This window comes from Cicer arietinum, chromosome 5 (assembly GCF_000331145.2).
Source record: "Cicer arietinum cultivar CDC Frontier isolate Library 1 chromosome 5, Cicar.CDCFrontier_v2.0, whole genome shotgun sequence".
Classification (NCBI taxonomy): Eukaryota; Viridiplantae; Streptophyta; class Magnoliopsida; order Fabales; family Fabaceae; genus Cicer; species Cicer arietinum.
The window spans coordinates 54,847,053-54,864,770 of record NC_021164.2 but is presented as its reverse complement, the minus strand read 5'-3'; the positions used below and the strand labels follow the sequence as shown (position 1 = coordinate 54,864,770).

The 17,718-nt window shown below is 31.9% G+C and overlaps 2 protein-coding genes across 2 annotated transcripts in view; one reads left to right on the top strand and one right to left on the bottom strand.

Moving 5' to 3' along the window:
• The first annotated feature begins 656 nt into the window (after positions 1-656).
• On the top strand, positions 657-1,514 carry LOC101492095 (chaperone protein dnaJ 11, chloroplastic-like). Its single transcript, XM_004500108.3, has one exon. It carries the CDS (start codon positions 744-746, stop codon positions 1,227-1,229), a length of 486 nt encoding a protein of 161 aa, XP_004500165.1. The 5' UTR covers positions 657-743; the 3' UTR covers positions 1,230-1,514.
• A 7,349-nt stretch (positions 1,515-8,863) lies between these two features.
• The window catches only part of LOC101499690 (varicose-related protein), a 9,623-nt gene continuing 768 nt past the window's right edge, over positions 8,864-17,718 (bottom strand). Inside the window, exons 2-13 of the mRNA XM_027334708.2 lie at positions 17,358-17,717; positions 15,948-15,997; positions 15,714-15,870; positions 15,391-15,609; positions 14,728-14,856; positions 12,893-14,488; positions 12,014-12,373; positions 11,770-11,889; positions 11,471-11,641; positions 10,470-10,628; positions 10,239-10,364; positions 8,864-9,532 (exon numbers count right to left, since the gene is read on the bottom strand). Of these exons, the coding sequence (XP_027190509.1) occupies positions 9,224-9,532; positions 10,239-10,364; positions 10,470-10,628; positions 11,471-11,641; positions 11,770-11,889; positions 12,014-12,373; positions 12,893-14,488; positions 14,728-14,856; positions 15,391-15,609; positions 15,714-15,870; positions 15,948-15,997; positions 17,358-17,717 (3,756 nt within the window). The 3' untranslated portion in view covers positions 8,864-9,223. The remainder of the gene's footprint in view (positions 9,533-10,238; positions 10,365-10,469; positions 10,629-11,470; positions 11,642-11,769; positions 11,890-12,013; positions 12,374-12,892; positions 14,489-14,727; positions 14,857-15,390; positions 15,610-15,713; positions 15,871-15,947; positions 15,998-17,357; position 17,718) is intronic.

Genomic DNA, 17,718 nt, shown 5'->3' with positions numbered 1-17,718 from the left:
TTTACAAATGTCTAATTAAAGTTGAATACAAGATAATTTTAAAAAAAATCAGTTACAATTTATGTGCATATGACAAGATGATTGATTCATGCTAGACGATATAGTAAAATTATTTTACTTTGTAAGTACATAACTATTATATTTTTAATAAAAGTATAATAATTATACACTTGTAGTATCAAGTAATTTTATATTGTCGTTCAACATAATATTATCTTATTATGTGTATATAAATTGAAGTCGTTTATTTTAAAAATTACACGTAAGTAATTTTCATTAGACTTCATGGTATTTTTTTAAACAAAAAAAAAAAATTTAAAAGTGATTACAACTCAAAAATTGACTTTGAACGGTAAAAAGAGAGAGAGAACAAACAAGAGAAATCTATGTTTCAAAGCTTGGTGAATGTTGATAGTTTGAGTCTTACAAAATTAAAAATATCAAAGAAGTTAAGAACGAGTGACGTGGACCCTACTATAACCAGGCATTCTAGAAGCCCTTTCAAAACGTACTGTAGCATTTGTTATACTCTCTTTTTCTTTAACAGACCCCACACAGTTAAACATCCATCCTTCGTGGCAAACTCAATTACCCTTATACCCCTCATCTATAAACACTTCTCACTCACCTCTCTATATATACCATCTCACCACACATTATCTCACCGCATATACAACATTTCGTATTCCTATTTTATCCTTCTCTCCAAAAACAACACATCAAATTCTCCGTTTAGTTTTCCGATGACGGCAACACTCAGCCTCACCGTTCTTCCCTCCGTCAGGCCATTTCGCTTCGCCGACGACTGCTCCACTTCCGTCAGGTTTCACCGTAAGCTGAGTTCTGTTTGCGCAAATCGGCGCCGTGTTTCAATCAGAGCCGTTGCGGCGGTAGTCGATACGCGGCGGCCGGCGACGAGTCTCTACGAGGTACTACGACTGAAACCAGGCGCATCTATGACGGAAATTAAATCAGCGTACCGGAGTCTAGCGAAGGTTTACCATCCCGATACGGCGGCGCGGCGGTTGCCGGAGTGTGACGACGGAGACTTCATTGAGATACGCAACGCTTACGAGACTTTGTCTGATCCATCGGCGAGAGCGATTTACGATATGTCACTGATGGCGGCGCACGGCGGAAGGAACCGTCGGTTTACAGCGCCGGCGACGCAGAAACGGTATTCGGGATATTATACGAGCAGGAGATGGGAAACGGACCAATGCTGGTAGAAAGCGTTTAATTTGCTTTGATTATTAACAAAAAATTTAAACAAGAAATGAAAACCGTTTGAAAGAAAAAAAATTAGGATATTAGAAAGAGAGAGTAACGATGTTTTAAATTAGTAACATTAGCTGTAGCAAAGTGAAAAACTAAACGAAAATTATGATCAGTTAGTTTTTATTTTTTGTGAGAATGTAAATGACTTTTTTCCCTTTAATCAACTTATTTTTTATAGTTAAATGTTAGAAAAGGAAATTATATTATGTTATATAGTTACATGTCGGAAAAGAAAATTATATTGTGTTTCATTATAATTGTATAATTGAGTCGGAGACGGTTCAGTTATTCAGATACATTTATTAGTTGTAGTTAACATTGAAGTTTCAAGAATTAAGCTACAATAGATAATATGTTTAATTGCAGTTTTGATTCTTCTATTTTAGTTAAATTGAAATAATAATCTCCTTATTTTATTTCTTTTCAATTTTGATCACCAAAGAGAATTTTGGTCTAAACTTTGATGATGTTTCATTTTTTTTAAGCCGCACCATACTATTTATAATCATAGATTTCAGTTATATTTGTTGCACCACGAGATTTTGAAGCATTGTGGGACTTAAACAAATGCAAAAAAATGAAATTTCATCAAATTTTAGACTAAAATTATGTTTGGGGACTAAAACTAGAGAAAAATAAAATGGAAGGACTACTTTTGCGACTCAGCTAAAATAGGGGACTAAAAATACAATTAAGCCTAAATAATAATATATCAGTTAAAAAAAATGATAAATGAAATATTTAAAACAAAATAGAAGTATTAAAATTGTAAAACAAAGATAAATAATAATTATAAATAAAAGAAAGAGAAAATAATTAAATAAATTTTTAGTCTCAATAAAATCTTACAATTTTATTTAAAACAAATTCATCAACTTTTAATTCTTTAAAATAAAAAAAAATTATTTTTACTTTCCGATTTAATCTAACTATTGTTTATTATTCAAATTTTTGAATGATTTTATACACTAATAATGTTTATGACATTATAAAAAGTTTTTTTTATAAAAATTTAGAAGCTTTTAAGCATCAAAAGATTTAAAATTTATATTTAATTCATCATTTGTTAAAAAAATTCAAAAATTTTACTTTGAAATTAAATATAAGCAAAATTAAAATTGATGTATCTAAAAATAATTTTTAGTCAAATACATCGATCTTTCAACTACCACTTTGAGTTATATTTAATTTAGATGGAATAACTATTAAACATGTCTTAAACATTACAAAAATATATATTCATATTTAAAAGATACATAATAGTTGGTTTAAAATCAAGAAAAAAAATTTTAAGGAACTAAAGATGACAAAAAAAAAATTATAAGAACTAAAAATAAAATAGTTAAATTTTATATGAAACAAAAACTTATTTAACTCTATAATAATTTGACTTAGTTATATTTTTCGTCAATTAACTTTTTCCAAACATTAATTTTGATGATTTATCTTTTTTTTAATTAATTTTCATTTTTTTTTATAAGTGATGAACTTTAATTATTTTTTAAAACCGTAATAAAAATAACTATTTAACTGAATAATAAATTTTGAAATGAAAAAACTCTTATTGCATACTTTGAAATATATATATATATATATATATATATATATATATATATATATATATATTCTATTAAATGGATATATTTAACAGAGTTTTATGTAGATTAATTTTCTCCTTATTAAAATTACATATTTAACTTCACAATTAATTCAAAATTTGACTTTATCAATTCATCAAAGTAATCATACAACTCTTTGAAAAAGTTATAGTGAAAAAAAAGACTAAATTTCAATACTTGTAAAAATAAATGACGAAATCAAATATTCTATAATATATATATATATATATATATATATTTAATAATTTTAACAAACTAAATTTATAAACCATTTGAATATTTTTTTTATTAGAAATATATGAAATATAATAATTTAAAGAGATATTGCTGATACTTTTATTCGAATGAATAATTAGAGAAATAAAATTTATTAAAACTACAATTTTTTTTTGGATTAATAAGTGTATTGTCATTGTAAATAAATTTTCACTAATCGTCAACTCAAGTTATTGATTTGTTGGTTATTTTACCATAATAGCTATAATTATGTAGTTAAAAAATCAATTCAAAGATTTATATTAAACGACAATGTAAAATAAATTTACTATATCACGGAATTACAAGCTGTTTTCTCTAAAATTACAAAAATATAAAAAATGTGATTATTTAAAGTGTTAAGTTGATACATATATTTAACTATTTGCTATCAAATAAATTTTTATGTTTAATCACATTATCAATTTGATTTCTAAAATTACTATCAAATTTTTGAATGAAGCAGTGTTAGTAAATAATCATTGAGAGAAGAACTCACAAAATTTCGCAAGTGAACATGTTTTCCAAATAGTACTATATAAGATTATTTATAGATTAATTTAATAACTACCAAACTAATCAAGATTTTATATTATTTAGACTAATGAAAATTATTGTTGATTTACAATAATAAAAATATAACAATAGCATAAAATTTATATTTGATCAATTTGAATTATTTTATCATCCTATGATCAATTATGCAAATAGGATTAATAAATAAATAAAATAAGTTGAAATCAAAACTAAAAAAAAAGATAAAATAGATGACAAATACCCTCTTAAATTCCTATCGAAAATAGGTTCATCAACTCATAAGAGTAATGTTTAACGGAGCAAGGGACATGTTTAAAATATTCATAATCTCATAGTTATATAAGAGGGTCTTACAAAGTCAATAACGAATTTTGTGATTTATTCAAAATTAAATCAACATATGATATGATGTATTTTTATGCTTGATTATGATTACAAACATTGATACTCTCTCCCAACTACCAAAACATCAAATTTTTGTGTGTTTGTTTTAAATACTCCACCTTAAGGTTATTTTACATATATATCCCCTCTTTATTCAAAACTCTCCATTATAACATAAATTGAAATTTATAAATCAAAATGTCTAACTTTTTTTTGAAATTCAGAAGGTTGCATCCCCGTCATGCGATCACATGAATGATACTTTTTTTTTTCTTGCAGCAAGAGGTCTCATCCTCGTAATGAGACCTCTTATATTATTTAACAACTATCAAACTAATCAAGATTTTATATTATTTAGACTAATGAAAATTATTGTTTATTCATAGTAACAAAAATATAGCAATAACATAACATTCATAACGAGAGTATATAACAACATAACTTTAATTTAACGGAAAATAAATCTAGAGTCATGGTTTCACTTGTAATATCAATACATCAAGTCATAGTTTTATAGGAATTTTTATTTATTTTCTCAATTATCACTCCGTCTTTAAAACTATTAACAAAGATTTGTCATTCAATGTAATATATTTTTCTTAAATTTATTTTTTGATTGATCATGCAAAAAATATAATTAAGAGAAAGCATAAAGAACTGAGAGGTTAAGTGATTGAAAAATTAGTATCTATAATTCATCATGTACAAGAACTCTAATCTCAATTATCATATAGATCCACCAATTAATTGTACAAACATGTAAATAAAACAATAGAATAATTTAATTGAGATAAACAATAAAAAACTAAAATAAAACTAGAATTAAAACTAAGACATAGTATAAAGATATCTTAATCACAAGATTCACCAAAAACCCTATAAGAGAGATTAGTTTCTCCTTTTTCCCATTTTTATGATAGCAAGAACATTCTAATTTTATGCAACAATTTTTCCACTTCTTTGACAACAACTTTCCCCTTCTTAGACAACATTTTCTTATCATAAAATACAATCTTCTTGAAGTGTGCAACAAATCTATTTCTTACACTCATAAATTGGAGTATTAAACGTGATATTTCTACGATAAAAACTTAATAAATTTGACCAATTTGAATTATTTTATCATTTTATTATCAATTTGCAAATATGATAAATAAATAAATAAATAAAATAAGATGAAATCAAAATTATAAAATAAGGTAAAATAGAGGAGAAATATATGTAAGTACAGAGGTACGCCTAAGAGGGCGGAGGGTGAATTAGGTGTTAGGAGATTTTCTTGTTTTCAGCGATATAGTGATTGAATTTTCTGTTTTTAGATAGTAACTGGTAATAAGTAAATGACAGTAATTAAATGAACACAATAGAATTATCCTGGTTCCCCTTATGACCAAGGGTACATCCAGTCCTCTTGCACAACACAAGAGATTAATCCATTTATTATCAGAAAATGTACAACTCCCACCCTGGGATTTCTGCTACAAACTTCTAACAACACTTCTAAGATAGCACACCACTATCTTAGATTAAGCTACTTTAAGAAAGTACTACTTTCTTTTACTAGTGATATAGTATGATTTGGAAAAAGGATATCAGAGATGTATAATGATTTCAATCCAATAATACTTCAAGTACTTTGAGAACTTTTCTGAATGATATGAAAATGAAATGCAAGTACTTTGTAAAAAATCAGAATTTTGTTCAAGGTTTGATTCAATGATTGTCTGTTATTTGATCTGAAGTTATGGTATATTTATACTCCATAAACATCTCTTCAGATTCATGGCCATTGATCCAAGAGGTTTGATGAACAAATATAATGATCTAGAATCATTTCAGATCTGAAAAATTGTATTGCTTTTAGTTGTATTCAAATACAGGATGTATGTATTTGAATACACCTCTTTGTAACGTTCAGATTTATTCAAAATTTGCACCTTGTATTCGAATACATCTCTCATGTAGTCGAATACAAATTCGTGATTTTTGCCATTGACTTGCTTTGTATTCGACTACAGCAGGTCGTAGTCGAATACAGATTTGAAGGTTTAGCTACTGACTTGATGTGTGTATTCGACTACAGCAGGTCGTAGTCGAATATAGATTTGAAGGTTTAGCTACTGACTTGCTGTGTGTATTCGACTACAACAGGTCGTAGTCGAATACAGATTTGAAAGTTTAGCTACTGACTTGCTGTGTGTATTCGACTACAGCATGTGGTAGTCGAATACAGATGTGAAGCTTTTGCTTCTGACTTAGCATCTGTATTCAAATACACTATGCTGTATTTGAGTACACCTTTGTATTTTGTCAAAAATATTAGTTTTAAGACTTTGTTAATGTATTTTTGACTATTGAAAATACTTTATATGCATATGTAAATATGAATGGTTCTCATGTATTTGAGGTATTGGTTGTATCATTTACCTTTACATTAAAACATCTAATATGTTTGAATTTAAAGCTTATCAATGAAGATATTTGAACTTCTTTTTGGGCTTGTTGCCTTTATCATAAACGTTGGTCTTTGTCTTCATCAAAAACATGTATTTTACAATACCTTATTAAAATCTTATCGAAAATAGGTTGATCAACTTCTAAAAGTAATGTTTAATGGAGTCAGGGACATGTTTAAAATATTCATAATCTCAGAGTTATTTAAAAGGGTCTTACAAAGTAAATAACAAATTTGGTCATTTATTCAAAATTAAATCAACATATGATATGATGCATTTTTATGCTTTGATTATGATTACAAACATTGATACTCTCTCCCAACTACCAAATACATTAAATTTTTGTGTGTTTATTTTAAATACTCCACCTTAAGGTTATTTTGCATCTATATCCCCTTTTTATTTAAAAATTCTCCATTATAATATAAATTGAAAATTATAAATCAAAATATTTTACTTTTTTGAACTTCAAGAGTTAGCATCTCCGCCATTCGGCCACCTGACGGATACTTATTGATTTACATTTTTTCCTACATTCAACAGTAAATATTATAATTGAAACATTAATTGATTTCTCTCTCTTCAAAGATAAAATTGTCTTACAATTTTTAACAAATTTAATATTATTATTCACTTTCTTTATTCTTATTATTAGACTAAAGTAGTCGGATATTTATATTTAAAGAGGGAAAGAGTAACCGGATTAGACAAATCTAAGCAATAGAAAAACTGACTTAATGAGTTGTAATTACTTCTAAATGCTCTAACCATTATTAATGGGAAAAATAACAATCCAAAAAGACATCAATTCATTTCACTTGACATGACATCAATCTAGTTATCATCCAAATTTTGGTCTAGTCGCAAATCGTCTGTGTTTCGTTGGTGTTGTTGTTTGTGGGTTTTCATTTATACGGTATTTTTAATTTTGGTTCGTCATTTTGCTCGTGTTTCTTTTATTATTTTCATGTGTTCCTTGTTCCTTGTTTGTTCTCGGATGCGATTTCATGGCCTCAAAAAAGGAAAGAGACATTTTTTGTCGCTTCACCAGCAAGAATTGCTTGTGAATTTTAGTTCAAGTTGTATGTCAACGAAAAAGGTTAGAGAGTTGCTTGGATGTGGTTTCTAAGGCACCAGGAGGGAAGACTACTTTAAATGCTTGAGAAGTTAAAATACTCTTAACCCCATATTTTAAAATTGAACCTTCATGAATCGATTCATCCTTAAATAATAAGATATGGTGAATTGATCATACAACATATAAATCAATTTATGTGCTTCGAACTAAACAAAATAGGTTCAGAAAAAAATTAAATCGATTCATGGCTTCATAAACCGATTCATAGATGTAAAAATCACTTCAAAAATGACTTCAATGTGCTTCCATGAATTCAAAATGCAATCATACTAAGATTGCATTATAAACTTGGTGCATATAGTTCTTTTTTAATCAATTCTAATGTTCATCGTGCTTTCAAATGTTTTGATATACTTCATAATAATGTTTGCGGTATGTCTCATATTACTCTCATCATATTACTCTCATGTTCATTATAAATATCGTGATTTTTTTCTTATGATTATAATTGTTTTACTTGGATATAATTTCTTAAATCCAAGGTTGAAAGTCTTTTCAATGGTTAAAAAATGTTTAGTCTATTTTCAAACTCAATACCAAACCAGAATTAAAATCTTTTGATATGATTATGGTGGTAAGAACATGTTTCATGAGTTTAAAAATTATTTGCACCAAAAAGATATTATATATATTAATGCCCTAATACACTTCAATAAAATGACATTGTAGAGCAAAAGAATCACCACTTGCTTGATGTGACACACATTACTTTTTCAATCATCAATTCCGTTCTAAGTTGAATTGTTGCCCGTGACTATTTTCTTGATAAAACTTCTTCAAGCTATGGTTCTTGATCTTGATTCTAGTTTCTTCCATTTCTTTTTGAAAGACATCAAAGCTTGGAGCTCAATCAATCCAATATGCATTTGAGTTACAGTAACTTTCACAAAAGTTGTGTTATTTCATATCATGGTTAGCGGCAAGTAAACAATAAATACTACAAAGGGCAAAATTACAAAATAATATCAATCACACATTAATTTTCATAATTTACAGAAAAATCCCTATATTTTTTTTTTATGAATCCTATTATACGCGTAAAGTATCAATCAACTTCATCATAACTAATTTCCACCAAAACATCTAGTTAGCCAGCTTCAATAAAATATTCCCTCTCAACCACGTTAATTTTATCCACAAGACAAACTCTAAATCTTGCTTAATGGAGGCAAGTCTAATTTCCACTCAGACTAACATAATAGCAAGGAAATTCTATATTTAGAAATGTATTATTAATAAAATAAATAGACAACATCTAAATATGTCGTTAAATACACAACTCTGAAAGACTTGGAACATGATTACGTATGATACTAGGAGGCACTTAAATACAACTTCTGCCTCCTGATTATAATCCTTAACGAGTTGACGCATGTCAAAATTTAGGCTGAAACGGTGTCTAGTTCAGACAGAAAAAGAACAATGTGCAGCTGAATATTTGACAGATGAAACTTTACTGATTTCGACCCTTTCAATGAAACTCACAACTTTGTACAAAATTCCAATCGTATTAGAAGAGTTCATAAGACAAATTTGCACATTTCTAGAATGAAAAATCATTTACATGTCGTAAGCATAGAGTTGATGACATGCAATAAAAGACGGATACTTGAGAGATCAGCTCCAGTCATTGTAGGTAAGCTACGTTGATGACTCAGTATCTGATACACTTGTTCGAAGATGGGTCGCACGTGCATTGTTATCATGGGATCCGAGGGAATTATGGCAGTAGCCACGTCAGTCATCCATGCGATCTTTCGGGACATGTCGTTGTTGATATCACACGCCAACTGTTGCAGAAGTGAAAGCACTACACCTTGGCTTAAAGGAAGAGGAACCATTGAAAGAAGTCCGTGTAAATCAACCTGCAAAGCAGAAATTAAGTGATTCACTCAAAGGTCAATCACACATATACAACCGCATGAACGTCATGTAATTCTTGGAAGAAATAAGGACCAACAAAATGCTAGAAGTTAAGGCTCTCAAATTTAAGTTTAAAATATTGCCAATTGAGCACCGACCAACATGATGTACAACAGTACAATCTATTTGTATATTTGCAGTAAGGTGTGAGGAGACCTTTCCTCAACAACACCTCCAAATACAGGACAATGTGATAGGGAGAACTGGATGATAATGATTGACTGCGATTCTGTTGACAATTTATATTACATGGTACAAATAAGAGGCCTAACTCAACTTGAACCAGATTGCAAACAATTAACTTTTTACGCAACTTCCTTGTGATTTTAATGTTTGGTTCATTCTTTTGGAAGGAAGGGAAGAGGAAAGGAGCAAAACCACTCCTTGCTCAATTTTGGTTCCCCTCCAATACTGGGAGACATTTGGAGGAGAGAGACGTGTTTATGAAATGTTAGACGATTGACTAAAACATCCTTCAACTGTAGGTTTTTGAATCCTTACACTATGCTTCATTAAAATACCCCCCTCTCCTCGTTTGAAAACCAAACACACCCTAGGCCAATTAGCAAAGGTAATAATTAAAGAAACAGATTCCAACGGGAGAGACCTGTCTGTTAAACTGAAAATAGGGAAACATCACTGCCATACCTGAGAACACAACCAAGATACAATAGATGCATCACTTCTATGTAGTGCTGCAATAAACGCCTCCTCATATTTCCGTTCAGAAATCAACCTTGCTAACTCCTTTGTGGGATCTACTGGTGCCTCAACCTGATATGCATAACGAAATTGTAAATTTGTAATAGCCATTATTACCCTATAAATTCAATAGTATGGGACAGCAAAAACCAACAAGTAGCCAAGTTCCCTCCCTACCTTTTCATGAAGTAAAGGACCATTGTTCAGTTGGATGGGAAGAGTACTCAATGTGCCTGAGTTTGATCTTGAGGTTGCAAGTGCCATTAGCTTTCTCTGACCTTCGAGAACTTCTCTACTCAAGGTTTGAGTAACTGATGATGCCGAATTAATGGAATCCTGCGATAAAATCAAGAGGAATACCAACATTGAGATGCAAAGACGTTGGCAAGCCATATAAGGGTATAATGTCCAAAAGCTTTATCAAGATATCACTAGAAACCATTAACTTCAAGTCACCTCATGAGAAATGTCATTTTTAGTGTAACTAAAAAACTAATATGTTTTTAAAAGAGAATCTAGGATACAAACATATACGATCATACATCAAACAAAACATGAGTCGGCAAACTTACCTCAGTATGCCAGTGGTGTTGAAGACACTAGCACACTCTGCATAAGGCAAGCATAAATAGATAAAAAAAAAATTATAATTGTAGGATATCTGCTTTTCAGTTATAACAGAAGACCCCCTACAAAATTGCAATTAATATGGAAGTGGGTCCAAATCCTCAGTTGTTCGAACAAGGATATATCACATGTTCTCTCTTTTAGTATACTGCCATATATAGGGAGACAGAAAACATGGGGAACATTACAGAGCACCTCCAAACAGGAGTAGATCCAAATCCCCTTAGAGTAATTTGAGATATTTGGCAGTGAAGCTTCAGATACAAAACATCAGGACCAATGGAAGTCAACCCTAGCCAAAATTTTCATTGCTGTTATTTTAGTAATGTTTAACGTTTTGAAATCCAAATTATTTATTAACATTTTTTTCCACTCCATTCATCTCTCTGATCATCTTCCATGACTCTTTAAAATATCCATACCTCCCTTGAATGAAATGTCTAAAATACCACTGAACTTTTTTAAAAAATGGCTAAGAAATATTTGTCCAAAAGAAAAGGAAAATGATGCAACAGAAGACACCAAATAAACAAGTATTCTCAGATACTTACCCTTAGAGTCATTGCCAATGAAGTAGGCCCAGATTCTAGGCGTTGCTGCACTGCAGTTGAATGTTCAGCCATGCCTTTTTGGAATGTAGAATCCACTTGCTCAAACATGGCTTTGCAGGACATCTCAAATGCAGGAATCACTGTTGTTTCAAAACTGGATTTGAGCGCTTCCTACATATAAAATTATCTCACGCTTATGAACAAAATCTACCTCATGAAATCACAAATAGCACCAACTCCAACCATAAACTCATATAAAAATCTAACACATTTAAACTGAAATCAGATAATTGACATACCTGAAGAGCCTGTTTGGCAGTTGTCTGAAACTGTGCTTGGATTTGCCTAGCTACGGTAGCTTCAAGTTTTAAATTAACTGATTTATCAAGTTGATTCACTGCCTTGTCGCCCACTCCTCTCTATCGCATAAAGTGACAATTAGATCCCAGCAAGAAAACTTCATTGTGTTCATTCTTATTTCCATTATTGTCCAAAACAAACCTAACTTCTACTTGATATAAAGATTATAGATAATGTACAAACCTGGAAGGATTCAACTATAGTAGAGGATATTATTTTCTCAATAGCAGGAGATATTGAACGACCTACAGCTTGCCCAACTGAAGCCATTTCCTTCTTTACAGTTTTCTCCAATATTGCTGGAAGATCCTTGTTCATGAAGTTCGTAATTAAACCTGTAACATGCTGGATACGGTCTCGCAACAACTTTTCATTTTTTGCATTCTCTTCTTGAATTCTAGCCCATAAAGCATCAGCATTGGACTTCACAGCTTTTTCCATGCTTCTCCCTAAGGCGGCCTCAAGCCTTCTACCCTCTTTTGTCACTGGAACTGCAACCATCATCGTCATTTGTTTCTGCATCTCCTTTTGCATTGTCAATAACTGCCAAATAAGAAGATAATAAGCTATTGATGAGTAAAATTTCCCAAATACGCAAAGCACAATTCTATAATGTTACTTGTTTACATTTTAGTTTTTTGTTGAACATTGAAAAAGTAAAAAAGCAATGTATGCAAAACATATACAGTTTATATATTCCTCAATACCTTAATATAAGGAATTAAAAAACTCATCTGGATGGGTATTTTCAAACAAACAGATACTTCTAGAGAAGCTAAAAACTCTACCATCTAACGAGAAAATGGGAAAAAACTGTTTTCAGATTTTTCTAAGAGGAAAACTTCATTGCCATTTCAGAAAGGGCACCATTAACTTGAACCCTTGAGAATCCAACGATGGAAATTTTTATTGGGAAAATGTATTTTTTGGAGTTTTGCCTTATAAAAAGCTTATTCATAACAGCTGTCACACAAAAAATACATCCATTTACATATATTCAAATGCGTTAAAATAATTCACTAGTTGTGCACCGTGAACTGTAATAAATTATTGAGCAATCACCTGATTGAGTGAATCTTGCATTGCAATAATTTGAGGAAAACCATTTTCAGTAGATGGGAGGTTTGAAATTCCATTTGGTTCAATGGACAAATCGGTTGAGTTGCATGCACTTGGAGATGGAGAAGATGGACCTGATGGTTGAGAATTTTTCCCCTTTTGTCTCTTCCCTTTTGAGTTAGGTGCAGATGACGGTGGTACTATCATTGATGTAGATGAGTCGGAAACCTTGTCATGGACATCTTTTGCCAAGTCTTGGAATCCATCCTCGCCAGCATTAGAAGGCTGGGCCAGTGAGTCCGCACCAGTTGAATCAACTTGTCCAGATTCCTCTGTAATGTAAGACTCCCCACCTATCGCACCACATTCTCGGGCCATCTCAATACCAAGATCAGAAGCCTGAGAGCAAAAGAATTTTTCTTTGCCATCAGAAACTGGGTTTTGTTGTGGCCCCTGCCTGCCAAATTCATCGCTTTCATTAGGCCTTGTCTCACCTACCACTTTCACTTCTACTTCAGTATTACCCACATCAACCACATCCTGGATCTTGGTTTCTACCTCACTCATTCTATCAATCATATTAGTCTCAGAGGAGGAACTGGCTTTTGTGATCTCAGATGGAGTAACCAGATGAGTTGGTTGCTTAAACATGACAGAAGGGTTAAGTACACTAGAAATGTCATCCTGTTTGATTTTCTTTTCATCCTTCTTTGAATCATTATTGAATTGGTCGGACAAGTTCCTCTGAATGGAATCCATTTGTCTGTCAACTGAATAATCATTAACAGCTTGGTCCCCAACATGATCGCTGTAGTTAGATTGTGGACTCCTAAAATCAGAAAGCTTCCTGGACAACCTTGGGCTCAAAGGAAGAGGTGGAGAAGGAATACAAGCAATATCAGCATCACTACTAGAAGGAGCCAATGTAACAGGTTTAGCTTCAATATTTGAACTGCTGATTTCTTTAGAAATAGGTGCCTCAATATGACCAGAGCTTAAAGGGTATCTTGCCACAAGACCACTCTCGATGCTACTAGCTTGCATTATTGTTCTGGGAGCAGAAGTGGGTAAAGACATCTCAGATGTTCTACCTGCAGCTGAGTCTAAAGAGGTGAATCCTTCAGCAGTAATTGCATCTCGGGAAACACTGGAATCAGACTTATCTAGTCCCACATTTTCCAATGGCGGAGGCAAGCATTGTGCTAAATCCAGAGCATACTGCTGAATAGCCTGTGTCTGAACACAATAAACCTGAACAATATGTTCACGATGAGGCAAAATATCACTTGTTCCAGTAAAACTTAGAATGGGCATGGTCACAGTAAACTCGGCTATATAATCCATGCGAGTTGATTCAGGATTAGGACCATATCCTAAGTGAACAGCATATATAGCATTCCTCTGGGCATTTGCAAGTAAAAGCAGACCTGCATGAGGCAATGCTGCAACTTGATTAAAGAATGCATCCTTAAGAGATGGCTTCGCGGAACTCTTCAACTCCAATGTCTGAGTGCATTTCCAAGATTCAGTATCGCTTGGGAGCAGCCAACCTTCTTCACTTGCTGAGACCCACAGCTTCACTTCCCGATTTTGTGGCCCCTACAAGTTGGTTAAGTAAAAACAAGTCAAACAAATATCACGAGAATAGTGACATGACATAAGTTAGTTATATGGGGCACTATTTGATAACAGTAATGAACTACTATGGTCATGTGCCACTGCAACAACAAAAATCAAGCTTTTAAACAGCAGACAGTTATGGTATAGTGAATAGAAATGGTATTTGTCACAAAATTACACTACACTGCTACATTATAAAAATTGATTAATACACTTACAGCTGTGATAAGGACAATATGATCAGGCTGGTGGGGAGCAGTAAAAAATGTAGCTGAAAAAACAGGATGCCCATCATGTGGTCTCAAAATAGCAAGCGGTTGTGTCTTCCGGTCTTCCCATATCTTTATCTGTCGCATATGATTATAGAAGAAAAATATGATTGGGACATCAATTACAATTAAACAAATGACAAAAAACAGGACATTGGCATGCATGAGGACAGTATACTCGTTCGACACAATATTCAAATTAATGAAGAGAACAGGATGTAGTTTTCTGCCAGCACTTTTTCCCAAATGAGTTTCTAAATGATCCAAACCTGTTACACAACTTTGATAGAAATTGCAGGTGTAGGTCTAAAATAAGAAAACTTAAATCCCAGATTCATATATGTTCTCCGTTATAGTCCTACTAGTTTTTCGGCCACTACATCTACTATATATATATATATACCATTTGATTTTTTCTAGTAAATACAAATGCAGGATTAAAGAAAACCACAGATGTTCAAAGAACATTCATGCCACTGGATTATTTAATCTGATTGATGGAAATGTTTATACAAATATTATCAGCTTTAAACCAAAAAAAGAATCAACATGAAAAAAAAAATTACAAAATGTTGCAGTTAATTAGTATAGTTACAATAACAAAATACAAACCGTGCCATCCTGTGATGCAGATACCAATCGATTTGTCATCCATTGGCACATTGACAAATCAGTGACCTCCCCATCATGTGATCCTACAAGCTGAACCCCATCAATGAGCTTGTCTAGAGGACATTTTGGAGGATCTTCTGCCATGAAGGCTTCACCATTTCCAACTTTTGTTGTGTCAATTCTCAGAACATGTTTTCCCATACCAACTATTAAAATCTCCTGCATGAAAAGGTTGAATAAATTTAACAAGAATATAAAGGAGAAACTAAAATCTTTGTTTTTGGGATCGAGAATCAAAAAACACGATAGTGTTGGACAACTACTTGTTTGTGGCAGTGCCAGCAAATTTGAGGATGTTCAACTTTCTCCTCTCCTATTATTTGAATAGCAATAACAATATTGGCAGTGATTTGAGGCTTATCTTCATCATCTGGACCTTCAGAAATTTTCCACACATAGACACGGCCATCTGTGCCAACACTGTAAAAAAAATATGTTCAATTATCTTATAGACAAACAAACTGGACCATTTAAAAATGTCAGGCAACAGAAACTACCTAGCCAGAAGATGAACATCTTCAGCAAAGAACGCCAAGTCTGTGACTCTCTGAGAAGAATTTTAAAAAAAAAAAACAGATCAATTGAAAGATAAACCTGTTAGCCTTTGGGTGATTTCGCCATTAATTAATAACAGACATTTACACCGCATTATAGTTGAGAATAACGAAATAATTCATCAGCTAAAAGGCAGCAGGCCAGCAAACAACCTTAGAATAATTAAGAACTCTGCTATGATTAACAAAACACAAAGTTGCCTTTCATATAGAATTATAGCAGCACTTCAAAATCAAAATAAATTTCACAAAGAAGCAAGGAAATGACTGAAAGAAAATCTATTATTGTGCCCTAATGCACCAATTGTTGGTATCTGTTATTTCCGTCCTACAAATCTGACACTCGAGAAAATAATGAAGTCTTTATCAACATAATACCTACGACCAGGATTGTTTCAAATTTAGATTGATCCCTACCTCACAATAATATGGTTGCTAAGAAAAACCACATGCCAAAAATTAAACTTAAACTCAAAAGGAAATACTAAAAATCGTTAATGATAGGAACTTAAAAAGCTATGGGCCCATTTACTTTGTAAAAACATTTTCTATTTTCTTTTCTAAAATTTGAGTTAATTTTACTTGCTAACAGAAGATGTAAGACTCATAAAGTGAACAATTGTCTCAATTTCCAGAAACAATGAAAATGAAAAAGAATTGTTTTCATAATTTCTATAAATGCATCATATCTAGCTAGTATTTCATTTTCTCTCCATCACAATAGACCACTTCAGAGTATCACATCTTCATATTTGCAAACTAAAACAAACACACTTAAAAATTGAAAACAAAAAATATTTTCATAAAGTAAACAGGCTCTAAGCTTTCTCAAAGCATTTACACATTCACAATTTCACATCAGTTTCTATTTATCTTATCAACAAATAACATTCAACTATTTCTTTTTTTATTCAATCATTCAACTATTTCTTTTTTATTCAATCATTCCACTATTTCTTAAGTTCATCTCACTTCATGTTTTTTCACCTCTCTTGCCACCTAAAGCACAGATGTATAAAGAAGGCATTTGGAATAACTTAAATAAGCTTAACTTATGACATAAGCAATAGTCTAATTATATGAAGAGCTCATAAAAATATTATGATAAACACTTTTCACCTTATTTTCATAAAGATGAATTCTCCCATAGCTTATAAAGAGTAGAGTCTAACCTCATTTTTTCTTCAATTGTAGAAACAATTATATACATATACACCATAAGAGCCTATTAAATAAGCATCTGATTAAACTGTTAACCCCTAAGGCCTAAAGTATTTCCTTTTATTTTCTAAATAACAAATCAATTAAAATGCTGGAACAAATGAATAAGAGAATGAAGTAACAGAATCAAACCTGAGTGTGGCCTCTAAGCAAAGATCTAACTGCAGTGTGAATATTAAGCACTCTAATATTCCCCTGTTTCAACCCATAACATATATAAGACTTATTCACGGCAATCTGTCGACCCAAAACCGGATTAGGATCCGACCCATATTTGGTAATAGGTGCAACCTCAAGTTGAGGCTGCATTTCACCAGGCAACCTAGCATCCACGTCATACATAACATGATCACCAACCAAGTGTCTTCCTTTAGGAACCTTACTACTCGGCAACCGAATCAACGCCGCGGCGGCTGCATTCGCGGCCGTAATAGCAGCCGCTGAGGGGGCAACTAATGGGGAATTGACAGAATTAACGACGCCGTAATCGGAA

Coding starts and splice junctions, on each gene's coding strand:
- LOC101492095 (XM_004500108.3), top strand. CDS start 744: ATGACGGCAACACTCAGCCTCACCGTTCTTCCCTCCGTCAGGCCATTT.